Source organism: Pogona vitticeps, chromosome 3 (assembly GCF_051106095.1).
Source record: "Pogona vitticeps strain Pit_001003342236 chromosome 3, PviZW2.1, whole genome shotgun sequence".
Classification (NCBI taxonomy): domain Eukaryota; kingdom Metazoa; phylum Chordata; class Lepidosauria; order Squamata; family Agamidae; genus Pogona; species Pogona vitticeps.
In genome coordinates, this window is record NC_135785.1 from 60,043,711 (window position 1) to 60,062,788 (window position 19,078).

The following is a 19,078-nucleotide window of genomic DNA, read 5'->3' on the forward strand; positions in this document are numbered from 1 at the left end:
CAACCGAAAGGGCAAGACACAGCTCCAGGTTCCGAAACCCAGCTTCACATGAAGTTTGGCTCCAGGGTCACTTTATGAATGAAATTTTTCTATGTAAAGATCTACTTCCTTTTCCCAGTTTAGGATACTTTGTAACCTAACAGAGACACTGTGTGCATTCTCTTTTGAAAAAAGAACAAGGGACAGGCAGCTAATAGAGCAAATGGCTTATTTGTACAAGAATTAATCTCCCTCCATGGACAATGAAGAGACAACTCTGAAAGCTGAGCAACAGAAAACAGTGCCCAAGCTTGAATACTAGTTTGTTCTTGCATGACATTTCTTAGAAAGCCATTTTATAACTAAAGAACTGAAGCCAAAAGGATGTTTAGAAGTAATTACAATGGAATCACAGAATAATGAAGCAGGAAGTGGCCTACAAGGCCATCAAGTCCAACTCCCTACTCAATGCAGGAATATAAATCAAAGTTATCTTTCAGGTAGTTGTCTAAATTTCTCTTGAATGCCTCCAGTGCCAGAACATTCACCACCTCTCAAGATAATTTATTCCACTGTCATACTGCTTTAACAGTTAGGAAGTTTTTCCTGATATTCAACCAAAATCTGGCTTCCTTTAACTTGAGCCCATTGTTGCGTCTCCTGCACTCTGGGATGATCAAGAACAGGTCCTGTCCTTTCTCAGTATGATAACCTTTCAAATATTCGAAAAGTGCTATCATATCACCCCTCAGTCTTCTTTTCTCATGGCTTAACATGCCCAATTCTTTCAGTCTTTCCTTACAGGGCTTTGTTTCCAGCCCCCTTATCATCCTTGTTAGCCTCCTCTGAACTTGTTTCAATTTGTCAGCATCCTTCTTGAAGTGTAGTTCCCAGAACTAGACACAATACTCAAGATGAGGCCTAACCAGTGCCAAATAGGGGGAACTAGTACCTTGTGGGATTTGGAGACTATACTTCTGTTAATGCAGCCCAAAACAGCACTTGTATCCACATCACACATATTCAACTTGTGTTCTACAATGACTCCAAGATCCTTCTCACTTGTAGCGATGCCTAGCCAGGTATCACCCATCTTCTAACTATGTTTGGTTTCTTTTTCCTAGGTGCAGTACTTTGCACATGACCCTGTTAAATTTCATTCTGTTCTTTTCAGCCCAGCACTTAAGCCTATCCAGATCATTTCGGATTTTGTTTGTCTTCTGCAAATTGGACTAGTATTTCCTGCACCCCCTGATCCAGGTCATTAATAAAAAAATGTTGAAGAGCACGGGGCCAAAGACTGAGCCCTGGGGCACCCCACTTGTTACCTCCTCCCAATTTGAGAAGGAGCCATCAATCATCATCCTCTGAGTATGATTCTGTAGCCAACAGTATATCCACTTGACAGTTGTTCTATCCAGCCCACACCTATTTAGTTTGCTAATCAGAATATCATGGAGCACTTTGTCAAAAGCTTTGCTGAAACCAATATGTCTACAGCATTCCTTCTGTCTATCAGGGCAGTTACCGATGAAAACATAAGATTGGATTAGTCTGACAGGATTTCTTCTTGACAAATGTTGGTTTCTAGTTATTAACTAAGTGCCTGCATAGTGTCTGCTTAATAATCTGTTCCAAAAATTTCCCTGGGATTGATGTCAATAGCTATGTGATGATGACTGCAACTTAATAAGCAATAATTTTACTCCTTTTGTGATGTAACTAATTTCTGGTTGCTGTAACAGTTCTGGAGAACCACTGGGAACTGTACTTCTTTGGCCAGAATCCTATTAGTTATGCCCACTGGTATAATTCCATTGGTGTACATTACAGCTGTGAGTTGCTACAAGGTAAGAAACAGACATAGGCACCGAGTGCTACACTCCAGCTGCATGACTTTCCAAGCTGTGACAACCAGCTAAAGCCACCAAAGGAGGCCACTGCTGAATAAGTAACCTCCAGATCAGATACATCACAGTCTCCACTGGGCCTTCCATCTCACCTCACATGGGTCTTCTTATGTCTTTGTATTCTCACAACCTCACACCTTAATAGACCTCTGGGCAGGCTGTTCCTCATTTCCAGTTGTACAAATATCACTGACAGAACATATACGTACCAAAGGAATCCAGACTGAAAGCAATACTCACAAGCCACTTCATCCAAAGCTGTCACCACAAACCAAACAGCTTTCCTCTCAGCCATTTTCCCCCGCAGGGCTGTGATTTTTTCTTTCCAGCTGATCCCTGCAGTATGCAATGAAAACTAGAGCTCAGTCCAGCTCAGTACTCTGGAGTGAAATATAACAAAACTTTTATCTCAACAGACAGCGGCATTTGCTTTGATTTAGCAGACGGCACTCAAAAGTACCTAAGCAAAGAACTGTGCAAAGTCTGGTGTCCAAAATTTTAATACCGCTACAATACGAAGGCAGTATGTGAGCTCAATAGTCTTACGCTCTACCAACAACATCATTTTCTTTCCTACACCTGAATAGGGAGCCTGTTGAGATTGACATTTCATCATCAACAGTATTCTGAAAGCTATGGCTGACATCTGGCTAACCTGTGTAGTTCAGGCCCAGTGTCATCAGGGCTTTGCAAGGCCGTGGGGGTCGATCTGTCCATATGGCATCAATCAGATTGTCCTTGACAGGCACAAGGGCATGGCCAGCACTTTTCAGAACTTTGGCCATCCTCTTCCACTGATCTGAAAAAGAAGGGGGAAATGCCATAAGCCAATGAAAGCAGGCTATTGATGAAAATCCTAAAATGCTACCTAGCCCTGAGATCTGAAATTGGCAAAAATACATCAATCCCCAGCCTGCGTCCCTTGAAATGTTCTGAACTTCAATTCCCATCAATCCCCAGCCAACACAACCAATGGGCAGGGGAGTTGGGGACTTGGACTCCACAAGTTCTATTAGGAGCTAGGTTGGAGAAAATCAGTATAATTAAAAAAGAAAAAGACTATGGTAGTAATAGTAAGGTAGCGTGTAATGTGGTAAGTGTAGCCACGACCATGGAAAGAAAGACCAAAATCAGAACACGATCTTCTACCAGCATTTTCCAGTAACTGGTATTCAGAGCCATAGAGCCTTTGATACGGCAGATAACATATACCTTTCATGAACTTTAGCAATATCCTCCATAAATGCAGTTTAATCCCCTTTAAAAGCTGATCAAGCTGGTGGCAAACATTGCATCATGAAGTATGAAATACTACAGTTTAAAATGTCTGTAATTGGGTTCAGCAGAATTCACTGGCAATTAAGTCCCACTGCGGAAAAGACCGCAGGGATCCTTCACAATTATTACAGCTTTCAATTCTAAGAGAACTACGTGTGGGATCTCTTATTCTTTTGTGGAAGGAGGAACTGGAGAGGAACTAGAAGTTTTTGCTTACAAATTATAATAAGATTGTACAGAGGAAAAGAGCAGTGAAAAATGTTGTGTTAAGACATGTTATTCAGATCTGGAGAAAACAATGAATGCAAACTTCCTCTGTCTCCACTACAAAAAGCCACATGCCTGGTGGATCCAATGACCCCTGAAATAGGCTAAAACCATTGATTCCCCTCCTTCTTGGGAGGGCAGACAGAGCACCCTATCTCCAGAAAGGAGTTCATTGCTATGAATCATAAAATCTATACTCTTCATGAGAGCTATTGGGATAGCTTGTGGAGGTATGTGATTTTAAAGACATGCTTCACTACGATTATGCCACTCGTAAGAATCAGTGTGGCATAATCATAGGAGTGCCAGACTGGGACTTTGGAGAGTTAGGTTAATGCCCCTTTCCCAGGCATGGAAATCACAGGGGTGCTTTGTGCCAATTACTCTCTCTCAGCTTTCCCTGCTTCACAGGGCTGTTTTTTTAAGTGAAATTGTGATATGACAATGTTACATATATTTGATGGTTTTAAGCAATCAACCAATAAAGTAAAGTAAAGCACAAAGGAAGAAAACCATGTACAGCCGAGACCCACTTTTAAAAGTAGAATTCTCACTGTAGGAAAGTTAGGATACAGATGGAACTAACAGAATGAATGAATGAATGAATGAATGAATGAATGAATGAATGAATGAATGAATGAATAAGAATGTTCATCTTTTTTTTTACCCTTACCATGGTAGGCACAGAAAGTACCATCAAAAGTTGATAGGGCAGACATTCGAATGCGTCGTCGCTACCACGGGGGCATGCGATCGGCCCAAGGTTATCTAGAGTTCACCAAAGCGGCCAGGGCGAGCCTGGGTTGGTTTTGGTAGTATTCCGGCGACCGGCCTGCTTTGAATACTCTAATTTTTTCAAAGTTTTTACCCTACCTAATTGCAAAAGTATAGAGTATGCACTCTTTGGCTCCCTTCCCTCATTTAATCTGCTCCTACATAACCTATCCTCTTATCACCTTGGGCAAGAAATAGCTTAGGGGCAATCCACATATATTACAATTTTGACTGTGGCGAATGAAAAGCAAGTCTAAGCAAATTTAGATAACCTGTGTAAGACACTTATATTGAGGAATTACATTCTCAGACTGCAGGATTTACATATTGTGACAATTTAAAATTCAGCAAAGCCTGGGTTGGATCCAGTGCATCTCATACCTATTTATGTAGATAAATTACTTCTTCGTTAAGTAAAATACAAGGTTATGGCTGAAACTGGTTGAAATTAGATCTCATAGAAAGTGATCAGAGCAGTTGGACAGGACTTCTTTGAAACTTGAACCTGCTGATTTTATTCAGAACTAACCTGCCTGTGGCATTCACCTTTATTATGCTGCACAGATTATGTATTATTCATGTTCTATGCTGATGTGGTTGAGAGGTGGAGCCACCAGAGAAGTTAAAAAGGCAGAGCCTGGGAGGAGAAGGGTAGAATTCAGCCCGAGTTAGAGAGAGAGAGAAAGAGAGTTTGGGAATCTGAGGAGTGATTAGTCTGACGAGTGAAATATTAACCTGTAAGATAATATAGAAGATGGTTATTGATGCTTGTTGAACCTGAAGTAAATACTTATGAATTATTATAGAAACGTCTGTAATCAATAAACCTGTTTTATTCAAAAAGCAGTGATGAATGGACCTCTGTCTTTCCTAAGCAAAGTACGTTGATAAAGAAATCAACTGGTGGCAGCGTGTGAAAAAATGTTTTTTTTGGTTTGTCTACGTTGGCTCTCTGTTTTGGGGAGACAAACAGGGGCCACAAGGGGCAAACGTCACACTGCCCTTAGTCAAAGCTCCTATATGTATCTCCCAGAAGTTAAGTGATGGCGACATGCAGTCCAAACAAAGCTAGTCATTCACACAAAAGGGTACGGGGGAAACTAACCTGCCGGAATAATGAATGGATCTACTCCAACTCTGGAACCTTCAGGGAGCACACTCACAAGCCAATCCTCCTGTGTGGGTGTATCCTTCAGACCTAAAAGAAAGAAAAAATAAATACAGAAGAAACTGAAGAAAGAAACCAAACCAGAAAAAAGCCTGCAGTACCATGGATGGAATACATTACCATGTTTTTAGGGAGAAATAAACCACACACACATCCCTAGAAGAGATCCTCCAAAAAAATACGACACATCACCAGAGTATACAAATGTTATTCTGGACTACAGCTTCCAGCATCCGCAGCCAACTTGGCTTTGCTGGATGAAGGATTCTGGGTGTAGATGTAAAAGAAAGGGGGAGTGGCTTTTTCAAGGCTCTGTTCTTTACTGATCTGGCCTTTCGCGATCACAAAAGGCCTATGGATCTGTTCCAACAACTACAAAATCAAATGTGATTTACAGTCTCTTTCCCTTGCTTCTGAAAGCTTTCCAGATTTCCAGCAAAATTCACAACCTAGTAAAATCAGTGGTATAATACAATGCAGACCTAACAGTCCCACTCCAAGCAATTCTATCCGCTCCCTACCATTTTGCCTTTAGAAAGGAATAGGAGGGACTAGATTCTGCAACATATAGAACTGACTTATTTTGAGTCAAATTAGTGGCCCAGATGGACCAATGTTATCAAATCTAACACAGACTCTTCAAGGTCTTTGCCAATTTTGTTAGCTGATAGCCTTGAATAAGGGAGCCTCTGCCTTCATTGGATGTGCCTCACCAGTTAAGGATAATTACTGCTATCTTCAAGAGTAAAAGTATATGGGAATCAGTTGCCAAGAGCCCCCTTCCCTGCCTGCCTCCATCAATTCCAATAAAAGCTGGGGGAGATTATAATCAAGTTAGCACATTACTCTTCCCTTTTGCTTTCACTCTCTTTTGGGCAAGGAGATACTAGTGATCTCCTTGTTGCTATTGCAAATAATAGGCACAAGTTACCAACACCCTCTAGTAATTTGGTAATTCACAACAGTCGTATCTTCTGCATTTCACGCCTCACTTTTCACATCCCCAACCAACTCTTGCACATATATTTACTCTGACAGAAATGATGATTCTGTGCAATTTCTGAAGCCAGAATTATGCTAATATAGTACATTTTTTCAAGAATGTATCAAATCTGGGCTTCCTGCCAGCCCAATATGGTTTGCTTTATTGTAACACTTGGAACACTCAGTGTTCAATTCACTAGACCTCAGATACACACTACGATCAAGTCAGATCTTCTCTAGCCCAGTAAAAATTAGCTTAGTTTTTGAAAAAAAGTAGTACAGTGGAAAGCCAGGGAACATCTATAACACATATCAATCAGTAAAGCTATTTTCAGGTGAACATTGTTAAATGTTTCTATAGTGTCACTGTACAAGGAAGGAAGGCATGACTTATAGTTGTATCATTCAGAGATGGGGTCTGTTAAGAAATGGTGCTTAACATATAGTTTATCAGATATTCTCAAACTGCAGTTCCCATCAACCCCAGCCAGCAAAACCACTGGTCAAGAATAATGGGAGCTGAAGTCCAACGATATCTTAAGGGCCACAGACTGCCCACCCCTGGAGTATATAATACATTACATTCCACAGAAGGATCTGTGGAGGCACACTGAAGATTATTATTTGTTTTGATTCCTACAGGCAAATAAATATGTTCCCTATGGCAGGCAAAAGCATGCTGGGAAAGGAAAAAGCAGGGTCTTATCCCTGGAACACTCATAAGAATGAACAGTGCAAATCCCCTTTCGAAAACAATATACTCTGTGTTACAACAAAAGTGAGAGCAGGTTCATGAGTTAAGAAGCAGGAGCACTTGACTACACAACTGTAAGGACGAGATGAAGTAAAGCACTCCTTGGGACTCATACACACCCATCTTCATGAGTGTCCAGTTATTATCCATTTGCTGGGCAGCCTGCAGAAAGTAGCGTCCATCTGTCCACATGGCTGCCTCTTGCTCTGTAATAATGGCAGTTCCTGTCAGGGACCACAAAAGAGAAAAAGGGTAGGATCACATACAATATCCATAAATAGTCAATGCGGTCACTGTCATAAATGTAAGGGGGGAACAATCAATCAGATGGGAATTGGTTCATTTCAAAATACCTCAAAGCCAGTTCACTTGAGACCACCTCTGGCAATGTATATGGAGGACAAAGTATTAAGCCTATTCAGGTTTTCAGATAAATGAAATAAATTCACAAGGAGGAACAACCTGCTAGCTCCATGTTCTCCCTCTTCATTTCCATCCTCCTCCAGGCACAGAGGGTGACATTCCAAACTGGAAAGTATAATTTTCCAAATTCACATGGAGAGCCTTATGGAAACAGGATGCTCCCCTCTTCAGATTTGTTGCCCTTCGCATTCAGAGGATGACAGAAAGGGGCCTGTTTATGCAACCTACTTAAATAATGACTAAATAGAGCTTTCCTCTTTTTGGGCTGTAAGTTACTAATCATTACCTACTGAGAAGAGGGGAAATGTTGTAGCTCTAATACAAGTTGCTTGCAAACCTCTGCTTGAAACTGCTCCCTTCATTTGAGACAACACTTTTATAATGTGCTGTCTCTAGTTATTATTTACATTTTCCATGCTTTGTATACCATCCGGAAACCTTTTGTTACTGTTGGTTCACAATCTAAACAAATAAATAATATCAAGATTTTCTTTTTACTTTTTTTAAAAAAATAAAAACTCTAATAAAATTTTAAAATCAATCATTTCTTAATTAATACTGGCTACTAGAAAAGAAAAAAGCTGAGCCTATGGAAAAGTCTGTATCGTAGAACTGAATGATTATAGACAAGAACATTATACGCAGACTGGAAAGCAAAGGCTCTGATGAAAAAGATCCAAGACGGTCATGGAAGAACGAAATACAACAAGAGGCAGCAACATGATTCGCTACAAAACAAAGGCAAATGCCATTTGGGGACATCATGGCACACACTTAACAATTAGTACAGGGGAACAAACGGAACAACTTTGCTCTTTGCAGTTAGGCCTTGAACAGAGCATTGCATTCATGGTTTCGGTGCATGCACCTGGACTTGGGGCTTGCTAACCCCTGCTCTACAGTAAGAGGCAAACAGGCCTCTCCAGAACAGGAAAACTCCTCCACAATGTTTGCACTGGATGTTAATCGGTGGAACAGCTTGAAAGAAAACCTAGATCTCATCACTTTAATGCTTGAAGCCACAGGACATGTTGCTGCTAAATGAAACACATTGTTCCCCTAAAAGATAAACATGGGTTTCCACCACCTGCTTTCTTCATGAATGGAATTTAAATTCTTAACAAATTTCAGATGCAAAAAATAACCTATATTTTTAAAAGGAGATTGAACTTGGGAAAACAGTGTTGTTTACTGCTAATCCCTGATCGGATGAACTGCAAGCTATCTGTTTTGTTTGGCTTCACACAGGGAGAAAGAAAGGAAAGCTGCAATTCCTGTACCAAATAGTTACTTCACTGGAGGGTCATCTGGGGGTCGACAAAAAGTCATTACTATAACTGGTATTACATCATCACTCCAGCTGGTGTGGAAGCTGGAAAGGGAAAGGGCAACTCAGCCCTTCCTTTTATTCCCAGTCCTTTCCTAGAAGAAAAGCTAATTCACCCTCTCTCACATAAACACTCATATACATGTACAATGGAACATGGCAAAATTTATCAGCCATGTTGCTATGCAATTCAGGACACAGCAGCTACTACAATATACAGAAGAGGCTAAATCCAACATTAGTTTATAAGAAGAGGCCCAGTGAATATAATATGACTTGCATTTACTTGCCGCTAACAAATCCCATTCATTTCAAAAGGTCTACTCAAAGAAGGACTAACACTGGACTTGCTCCAAGTGTTGTATCAAGGGTGGCAGAGATAGCTAGAGAGGCAAGTCTCCGAAGGTGCCTGAGCTGTGGCACAGCTTGGAAAAACTACTTTGTTGGGCGATAATTCCCAGAACCCCTCTGCTTATGCTGACCACTGGCCATACTGGTTGGAGGATTTCTGGAGTTGTCATCTCCAAATGTTTTCCAAACTGTTTCCTCATCTGGTTTCTGCATATGCAAACACAGTCCCCACTGAGAAGAGACAGCCCCCCACTCCCTGCCCCACAAAATCAGAAAATGTGGCAAGGCAGTCGTATGGAGTCTGGATGAAAAAATTTAAAAAAAAACCGCACACACACACAAAGTACAATAGTTCTGCAACTCTCCAACGATATGGTGGCTGAAGGGGAAATTCAAGTGGTAGGCTCCAATCCTTCAAAGAGGGGCTTGGCATTCAAAGCTTAAGACGTTGCAAATGGTAGGGGTCAGTTACAGGTCTCAAAACATACCTGCAGAGCCATCAAATCCACAGATGAACTCTCTGCGACAGTCACAAGGTGCGATGTACTCACTCTAAGGGAAGTGCAGTAAAAAAGGAAACGTGAGCATGATGGTGAATAGCAGCAGAGACACAACAAAAGCAGTGGTAAGTATAAACTGAGATTAGTTTGGCTTTCCTACTGGACTATTAGGGGACTGTTCTGGATTAGTTTGGAAAACAAATGTTAAAATACTGAAATGTTCTTTATCAAGCGGTTTTAATGTAATCAATTAAAATTGTCCTTCACTTAAACCTGTAGGATTACTTCTCATGAGTTTATTTCAGTCTACAGCACTTTAAGCAAATATCCACAAGTACTCCAGTTTATTACCCTTTTGGTCAGGCTGCTGGCCGAAGAAACAAGCGGTGCCTTTGATGTGGCTAGGGGAGTGCAGAAGAAACTCTCCAGTTATCTTCCGATCTCCCAAGCTGTAAAATGGTGCTTTAGACTTGCAATCTCTGCTTGGTTTACTGACATCCTCTAACTGGATTTTACAAGAAGTACTTGGAAAAACATTCACTCCCCTTTCCCATTGTGAATTTCAGTCACTGAATGATCTGTTCCAGTAATGACCTTTTTTAAAACACCGTGTAGGCAAGGAAACATAGCAATCACCATTGCGTCAAACCCACTGTGAAATTGAAAATTTAATTTCCTAGGTCGACATCTACTATTCTGAAAGAGGTAACCATATTAGTTTGTTTCAGGAACAAAAGAGTTGTGACATCTGAAAAGCTAATAGATTTATTTCAGTGTGAGTTTTCATAGACTACAGTCCACATCCTCAGAAAAACCACTACCATGTTTCTGAACACAAAGCAGCCACCCACAAAAGATCATGGTGAAGTAAACATTTGAGTCTTTAAGATGCCACAACATGTCAGTTTTTATTTTTGCTACACCTACTATTTTTATTTTTATTTGTACTAAAAGAAAGAAATTTGATCACACAGATTCAGTGCAAACATAAAGCCATATAAAAGAAAAGCGGACAACTTCTATAGTTCCAGAAGACATTACCTCAACAGGCTGCATTAACTTCTGTGTTCTGCCCAGACCAAAAGCATTTTGGAGGGTTGTTGTTGTATTTTTAAATTTATAACACTGCCTCATCCCCACTAGTGGATAATATTAATTAATCAAAAAATGGAGGAATGTGCCAGGTTAGGGTTCATGGGGAGGGGGGAAAGCTTACCACACTTCCTGGTGGAGACACACTTTTAAAAAAATATTTTAAAACTGGGAATACAGGGACCCTGAAAGGGGCTTGGGAGGTATATTTGGGCTCCTCTGGGCCACATGCAGCAAAACCAGTTGACTTTGTCTACTCCTGCTGTAAACCATGGTTTACAAAGTGTGGGCAGCCTTGGTAATATATGTTTCTTCCTTTTTTCAATGAATGTATTAGTCTTTCCCATAGTTCAACATTAGATCTTCATTATAGTTAAAGCTAATCAGGTTCCCTCTGAGCCAACATCAACAAGCCAGCTTCAAACCCTGGTTCAGATGGGAGTACTGGTTAGCACTAATTATGGTTAGCACCAATGTGGATTTAATTTTCAACACATGGTAAAATTAAAAATTCAACAATCCTATAAACAAGTTACACAACCAAAGAAGATATAATATAACCTTTTGCTTACTTTTCATCATAAACTGTTGCTCCTTCTTAAAGAGAAAAAAATAACATAATCTCTACCATGACATGACTTCCTGAAGAAGTGAAGACGTTACCATTAATTTTCACACAAACAGGTCATAAATTTCTCAAGTGGTTGCAAGCACCTTCTTGTTACCTTTTAACACCTTTAACCTCACCACCACTCCTTTGCCAATAGGTAAAGCATTAACCTGAAAGGAAACTTTCTCCCAAAACTTCAGCCACGTATTCTGGGGTTTATCCTTTTATTCTGCCCCTACCAGAGCATCCTTGTCCCAGGTGAATGTTTTCTTATATCCAGTGTTTCATGAAAGGGTTTTTCTATTCTAGTTAATTATAGGTTGCTACATCCAAAGCCATTAAAACCAGAACGGCACCCAACATTAAAAAATTATGACTGCCCAAGGTCACCCAATGAGCTTCATGGCCAAGAGGGTATCTGAACTCAGTTCTAAGTCTGAAATTGTATTTATTCCACCACTATGGGTCTGACAAAAGCCTTCACAGATATTGCTGGAACTAAAGTTTAAGTCATATAAGTATGTGAAAAAGTTTTACTGTAGTCTTGGTATGTAAGAAAATCTAGTGGATACACAATGAACAGTTATAAGGTCCATTCAACTCTCTGCACACAAATAACCTGAAAAACTCGCTGAGCAAGAAAAGCATAACACAATGTCTTTGCATGACTGCGTTCCCCTGAAGAGACACAAAGACTTAAAGAGTCTCACAGGTCATATTCCAGAATTCACAGGAACATGTTAAAAGCCAAGAAAGTGTAACTAGAGCTGCAGAGAAGCAGCTGCCTCAGGCACTGAAAAAATAAATCTGTATCAGCTACAAAAGAGAAAAGGGGGGGAAACCCCACCTTTCTCACCTCTACCAACTGAGCGTGAAACTAATCTTCATGTGTTGCTAGCATAATGTATAAAACAAAGAATACACTGTACTTGCAAACTAGCGTCCTGTGTTTTTTGCACAGAGATGTTAAGAAAAAATCATGGGTAACTAGACAGGTGGAGTACAAGCAAACAGATGGAAAAGAATTGCTACTCCAATGAGTGCCATTTTACATGGCATAAGTTTGGGGGGGTTCTCTTTTCATACATAGACCCTCACAGCCACCACAAGAAATGAGTGGAAACATGGTGGTTACCTCAGTTCTCTGTCATGGGCAATTATAACTTCACATTCTGCATTAGACAACAATGGGCAGAATCCAGTTAACCACTGCTAAGCTATAACATTCCATCAGCATGGCTCCACACAATCTCTATTGAACAGCCTAAGATAATGAAGCTTGCCTACTGAATCCAAAAGGGCTTCCTCCACTTTTGGCACAAATCCCATGAATGTCATTAGGAATGTGCCATTCAGATATTTTTTTTTCACTGTCTCAGAATTCTCCAGTAATCCCCCAGGCAGATTTTTTGGAGTTCCAAGCCACAAATCCATATCTGCAGATACATCCATTTTGCTTACCTGGACTGGGGCCTTGCCTCAGAGGCAGCAGAGCTGTTTCAGACCTACTGCCTCTTGTTAATGCACAAAAATAATAATAAAAAGGTGCTACACTGTAGTTCTTCAGGACAGCAGGATTACAGCTCCCAGAAAGCACTACGGCAGCTTCCTTTTTTGGACATCAGTAACATGGAATAGACCCAAGACAGTCATGTAGCCTCCAGAAAAGGCCTTGGTCCAGGTGAGTGAAATGGAGGTATCTGTAGGTGTGGGCCTATGGTTTGGAATTCCCAGAATTCTGCCTATGGAATTCTTGGGATAATTTTAGGGGAACAGGATCCTAAAAAATCCAAACAGTACATCCCTAAACATCAAACTGCTTGCACAACTGACCACTGCACAAGCAGAACAAATGAACAGACTCTACTTTAAGGCTAACAAGTTTATTTAGCATACACTTTCATAGATTGGAACGTACTTCTTCAGATATGTCTGAAAAATGGGCTAGCATCCATAAAGCCTTATGCCAAAGAAAAGTTGCAGAGGTTTCCAAACTTCTCCTTCCAGCTGCACTAAAAAAGAAGAAAGCGTGCTCTGTAACTATACACAATGGTTTATCATTGTGCTTGAATATAGCCATTTGTAAACCTACTTTCACAGCCCTGAAACTTTCAAAGTATTTTATTATTTTATTTTATTCTATTCTATATGTCTTGCTTTATTTTATTTTGTTTTACTTGGTTTAATCTTATGAGTGAAAGCTGAGTGTCTTACAATATTGAATTTGGCATTCAAAACCAATTTCTGTGTTTTCATAGTGATCATATATTCACCACACTAAGGATGGTAGCCACATATCACACTGTGTCATTATTGCTGTCATAACATCCTTTTGAAATGCTGAATTTAGAAACATCTAGATTGCAGATGTGTACCCCCCACCCCAGGTGCAAGTCACAAGATCGGCAGCACCACCTCATACTGGTTCCCAGCAAACCCTTCCTTCCACACCACTGAATGCAAAGTGCAAGTGGAAGATGTGTGTACTGCATGATGAACTAACTAGCAGGAACTTGTTAAAAATCAATAGTGTTGAGAGTTAGGGATGATGGGAGTTGATCAGAAGGCCCATCAAATAACTTAAGCAACTCACCAAAAATGCCTATGATTTCTTTGCCATCATTAAGTTTTTACAAATATTGTTTAAACTGTTTAGAACCTTTCCTTTACTTATTCCCTTTCTTCACAGTCCTGTTCTCCTCTTTTCCAGTTCCACTCCCATCTTGGATGTCAATATCTCTCCCACCCCACATTCTGGCACTGCAAATAAACAGTGTACTATGTAATCATGTCACATGAACCACCTGCTTCACCAACAGTCAGGAAGTTGTCATCTGGATGTGCCTCTTTATATAAAGCCATTTTTCATTATAACTTGTCCCTTTCGCTTTCTTTCACATTTCTACGTCTACAAAGGAAACCCTGGTGGTTAACAGAAATGTAATCCCTTGCTGTTTTCAAAGGGGCATTCACTGTATCAGCAGAAAAGAATTTCACTAAATCCCATACTTGATGAGCATCTCCTGAAGGCACAATGTAGGCTTGGATTGGCTGTGGAAAGTATTTGGAGCTTCTCATTGACTGCCGAAGCTGCCGCAGTAGCTCTGTAGTCATCTTTGGAGCCATGTTCCTGAACAGAAACAGCAAATAAACAAAAGAAATCTTAGTTACAGTCCTGTGGATTTTGTACCCAAATATTTCAAATTCCAGACAGAAATCCTCCTAAGTACATCCATCAGAATTTGCAAATAAAACCTGTTTTGCCTGACCTATCTCTAGCAGCTATTGCTTAAATTCCCAGAGATGGGAACAAGGCTTGGTAAGGTGCATTTCAGGCCCATCTGCTTTGTCTTTCTCTCAGGCTGCCTTCCATAATAAGTACTTACAGATCTGGTTGTCTGCAATTTTGAATTTTCTGCCAGGGTATGCTGGCGGATGGCGGACCGGAGGAAGCACTGCATAAGGGAAGCACTCAGAGCAACAGATGCTTTGAGGCGTTGGAAAGGAACAACAAGGACATAGGATGGGAAGAAAACAATTCACAACTGCTGCTGCTTTCAGTCACAGGGAACACTCCTGCAGCCAAACGCTGCATCCTGCCTTCCATCCTGCTATATTTCCTTGCCCAGAACAGTTAGGAGGTTTTACAAACTCAGTTCTCTCAACAAAGAATGTTGGGAAAGGGGAAGGTTGTTTGTTTGTTTGAGAAGCGTGGGTCTGGAAATCCTAAAGATAATGTACTGCCTGTAGTGCTGCACTAGGATGTAGGAACCTAGGTTCTTATTCAGCAAAGACAGACTCCTTAGGGCCAGTCACTCAGGCTAGCCTACCTCTAAGGGTTACTGTGAAGATAAATTGGGGAAGGGAAGGCCATTGTGTGTGACCTTGAACTGTTTAGAAGAAAGGTGGGAATATAAATATAATAAAAACATACAAATATGAGGCTTGTTTTATTGTATCTAAAACTGAAAGCAGGAGGCGCTGCTGCTGAGAAACAGACTCAAACGGATTATTAGTGTTGGGCCAAGCTATTTGGTTTTTACAAAATGAAAAACAGATGTCAGAATTGTGCAAGTCTGGTTTCACAAAATCCAGTCCATGGGGCAGACATTGTCAACTCTTCCACTTACGCGATTACATTCCTGTGTCAGAGAAACTAAACTTCTAAATCCGAATGAGTAATTCTCCTTGTGGTTTAAAACTGGCAAAGCCTTGGTGGAAGAAGTTAATGAAAGGATGGAAGGGGGTGTTGTTATCTAAGAGAGAACTACTTGTGGCAACTCAAATGTCACAAATCATAGAACTCACAGGAAAACTGCATCGAAGCCTGTTTGAACGGAAACCAATTTTGATGCAACATTTTAATCTTTCAGATATGGAGAGATTTCAGTGGCCCAGAGCACTGTACAAATGCAACGTTTACCTCTAAGCATCAATATTCATCTCAGTTCAGACACGGAAGGCAGGGTGAGACCCACATGCACACTGAGACAACAAGGTACTAGTAGCAATAAACAATCATTTTCCTGGAGCAGCACAGACCACTACTGCATGTGTCTACTTGTTTCTGGGAGTCCTTCCAGTACATTTGATCTAGAAGGTAGTAACCTTTTCTTTATGTGTGTGCCTTACTCCAGAAGCCAATTTCACAAGGCACAGGGGAAGTTCATTACATCGCAATTACAGAGAAACCCTAACTTAGCCCATTCTGCTGTATAGACTTCCAAAAGACAGTGTTCTCAGTATCCAGTTTAAATATTATAGCCTGAATCAGCAGAGAATATAAATAACAAATGACCACAATGAAACATTATTGCTCCTTTTCTATGTACATAAAACAAGGCCATCTGAAAGTATAATTTCTATTTCCTTAAAATAATATTTTCAAACTTTTCAGACCTGGGAAACCTTTTGCCCAAACATGCATTTTGGAAATATTTTTTAAAACCATATTATGTTCTGAGCATGATTCACTGTAGCTTAAGGTACAACCCAATAATGAACCCATGGTCTGTAGTGGCCATGCTGGCTGAAGGATTCTGGGAAGTGCAGTGCAAACTGTGGTGAGGATCCATCCATTGGCAACCTTGATGGGGCTAATTGGATTAGTGCTCATATGTAATCCTTCAGGATTACAATCAAGCTCTGGCACTAACTGTGCATCCCCAAGTAACTTCATCGCTAGGTCTTACGTCATACTGGACCATTTGAGTGCCAAAGTGATCAGATGGAAACTGCTATAGAAAATTCTGCCGACACAGCTTCATTACATCACAAACCTATCTCCAGGATTAATTTGGTATTCACAAAGGACGGTGGACTTGCTGTGAGGTACAGCAATTAACATCTAGGGGGGGAGGCACTAGCACATACAAACCCATGCTAGAATTCGCCCTGAATAAGCTGCCATCAAGTCTGGTTCAACACAGTGCAGTAACCAGATCATTTTTTAAATGACCAGGATTCCACTTGAACCTTCAGCTATGACTAGATAAGCACAAGGCCAATGGAAGCAACTGAAGGACACTCAGCTACTGATGGACTTCCCTGCTTGTCATCACACACCATCTACCACAGCTCTTGATCAGATAATGGCTGGAAAAGTCTGGCAGCCCAAGGCCAACAGGGTATATCTTATGCCAACCAGATCTCAGCAAGAGCATATCACACTGCCAATAAATGTGGCTGAAGCACAGTTTTGGGATGGAGGCCTTTGTTTTCTCTTGAATTGAAATCTAAGAATATTTTTCACATTTCAAAACAGCTCTCAAACACAACGTCTTGCTAACACGTAAAGTTAATTTAAATAGATAAATAACACTTTCATAGAGTACAAGTAATAATTTGTTTTATTTATTTATTTATTTATTTATTTATTTATTTATTTATTTATTTATTTATTTATTCATTCGATTTTTACCCCGCCCCTCTAGACAACATCTACTCGGGGCAGCTTACATCTGTTAAAACAAGTTGAAAAACATATAAAATGCATTTATACTAATTAGTTCTCAACAAAAGGTTTCCAAGATGGTGGTATAAAAAGAAAGAAAGAAAGAAAGAAAGAAAGAAAGAAAGAAAGAAAGAAAGAAGATAGAGAAAGAGAAAAGTAAAATGACTTAATTGACTGGGGGGTAGGCCTGTTTAAACAATCAAGTTTTTAATTGGCTTTTGAAAAACCCCAGCGAGGGTGCCAGCCGGATTTCAGTGGGGAGTGTGTTCCACATCCGAGGGGCAACCGCTGAGAAGGCCCGGTTTCTTGTTTTCTCGGCGTCAGTCCCCTCAGCCGTCCCTGCTGGCTATGTCGGGTGACTCAGGTAGATCTGGGTGGGAGGAGGCGATCTGCCAAATATTGAGGTCCCAAACCGTTTAGGACTTTATATGTAATCATTAATACTTTGAAGTCAATGCGGAAACGAATAGGTAACCAGTGCAGCGCAGCCAGAGTGGGGGAGATGTGCTGATATTTTCTCACCCCACTAATAAGCCTGGCTGCTGCATTCTGGACCATCTGAAGTTTCTGCATGAGCCTCAAAGGCAGCCCCATGTAGAGTGCGTTACAATGGTCTAGTCTCGAGATTACGAGCGCGTGGACTAGAGTAGTGAGGGCCCCCCGATCAAGATATGGCCACAGCTGGGCAATCCGCCATAGATGAAAATAGGCAGAACGGACCACGGACGCCACCTGGGTTTCCATGGTTAGCGCCGGGTCCAGATGTATCCCCAAGCTGCGGACCTCACTCTTTGTGGCAAGGGTCGTCCCTCCAAAAGAAAGGGAGTCACCTATGCCGCTGACGGGAGGGCCACCCACCCTCAAGACCTCCGTCTTGTCCGGGTTCAGCCTCAATCCATTTGACTGCATCCATTCCAGTACGGTGTCCAGGCAGCGCTGGAGGGACTGGACGGCATCCACTGAAGTTGGAGTAAAAGAGATGTAGAGCTGTGTGTCATCAGCGTACTGGTGACACGATGCCCCACACCCTCTGATAACCCCGCCCAGCGGCATCATGAATATGTTAAACAGCTTTGGGGAGATGATCGACCCCTGTGGAACCCCACAATTGAGACTCCACGGGGCCAAGACATTCTCCCCAATCTGCACTCTCTGGGGGCGGTCCTCCAGGAAGGAGCGGAGCCAGGCAAGTGCCAGGCCACCAACTCCCAACTCGGAGAGCCTCCCCAGGAGGATACCGTGGTTGACAGTATCAAAGGCAGCTGAGATGCCGAGGAGGACCAACAAGGACACATTGCCCCCATCGGCCTCCCTCAACAGGTCATCCAGCAGTGCGACCAGTGCCGTCTCTGTACCACAGTGCGGCCTGAAGCCCGACTGAAATGGGTCTAGAGCATTGGTTTCGTCTAAGAGCGCCTGAAGCTGGTCTGCCACCACCCTCTCAACCACTTTGTTCCAATAAATCTAGAATATTCATTGAATTGCCAAAGAGAATCTGCAGGCACAAAACAAGGAATGCTCTCACCTCCCTACCATACCCGATTCAATTCTGTGAAGCTCAACGTAGGCATCCTTCAGCCTCAAGAGACCATGGTAACGTGTTCTGAGTAGAGTTCTTAGAACAGTATCTAGTGTGGCTGAGAAGGCCAATTTGAGAGTGACAATCCCTTCCACACTGAAGACAAATACAATCTGTCCCCTGTCCGTG

General features: G+C 41.4%; 1 protein-coding gene across 2 annotated transcripts in view; it reads right to left on the minus strand.

Annotated features, from left to right (window-relative positions):
* XPNPEP1 (X-prolyl aminopeptidase 1) overlaps positions 1 to 19,078 on the minus strand; it is a 90,368-nt gene that overhangs the window by 28,022 nt on the left and 43,268 nt on the right. For both annotated transcript variants that reach the window (XM_072995572.2, XM_020779801.3), the window contains exons 2-7: positions 14,427 to 14,547; positions 9,704 to 9,767; positions 7,234 to 7,338; positions 5,314 to 5,406; positions 2,545 to 2,688; positions 2,130 to 2,225 (exon numbers count right to left, since the gene is read on the minus strand). In XM_072995572.2, coding sequence (XP_072851673.2) covers positions 2,130 to 2,225; positions 2,545 to 2,688; positions 5,314 to 5,406; positions 7,234 to 7,338; positions 9,704 to 9,767; positions 14,427 to 14,543 — 619 coding nt within the window. In that variant the 5' untranslated portion in view covers positions 14,544 to 14,547. The remainder of the gene's footprint in view (positions 1 to 2,129; positions 2,226 to 2,544; positions 2,689 to 5,313; positions 5,407 to 7,233; positions 7,339 to 9,703; positions 9,768 to 14,426; positions 14,548 to 19,078) is intronic.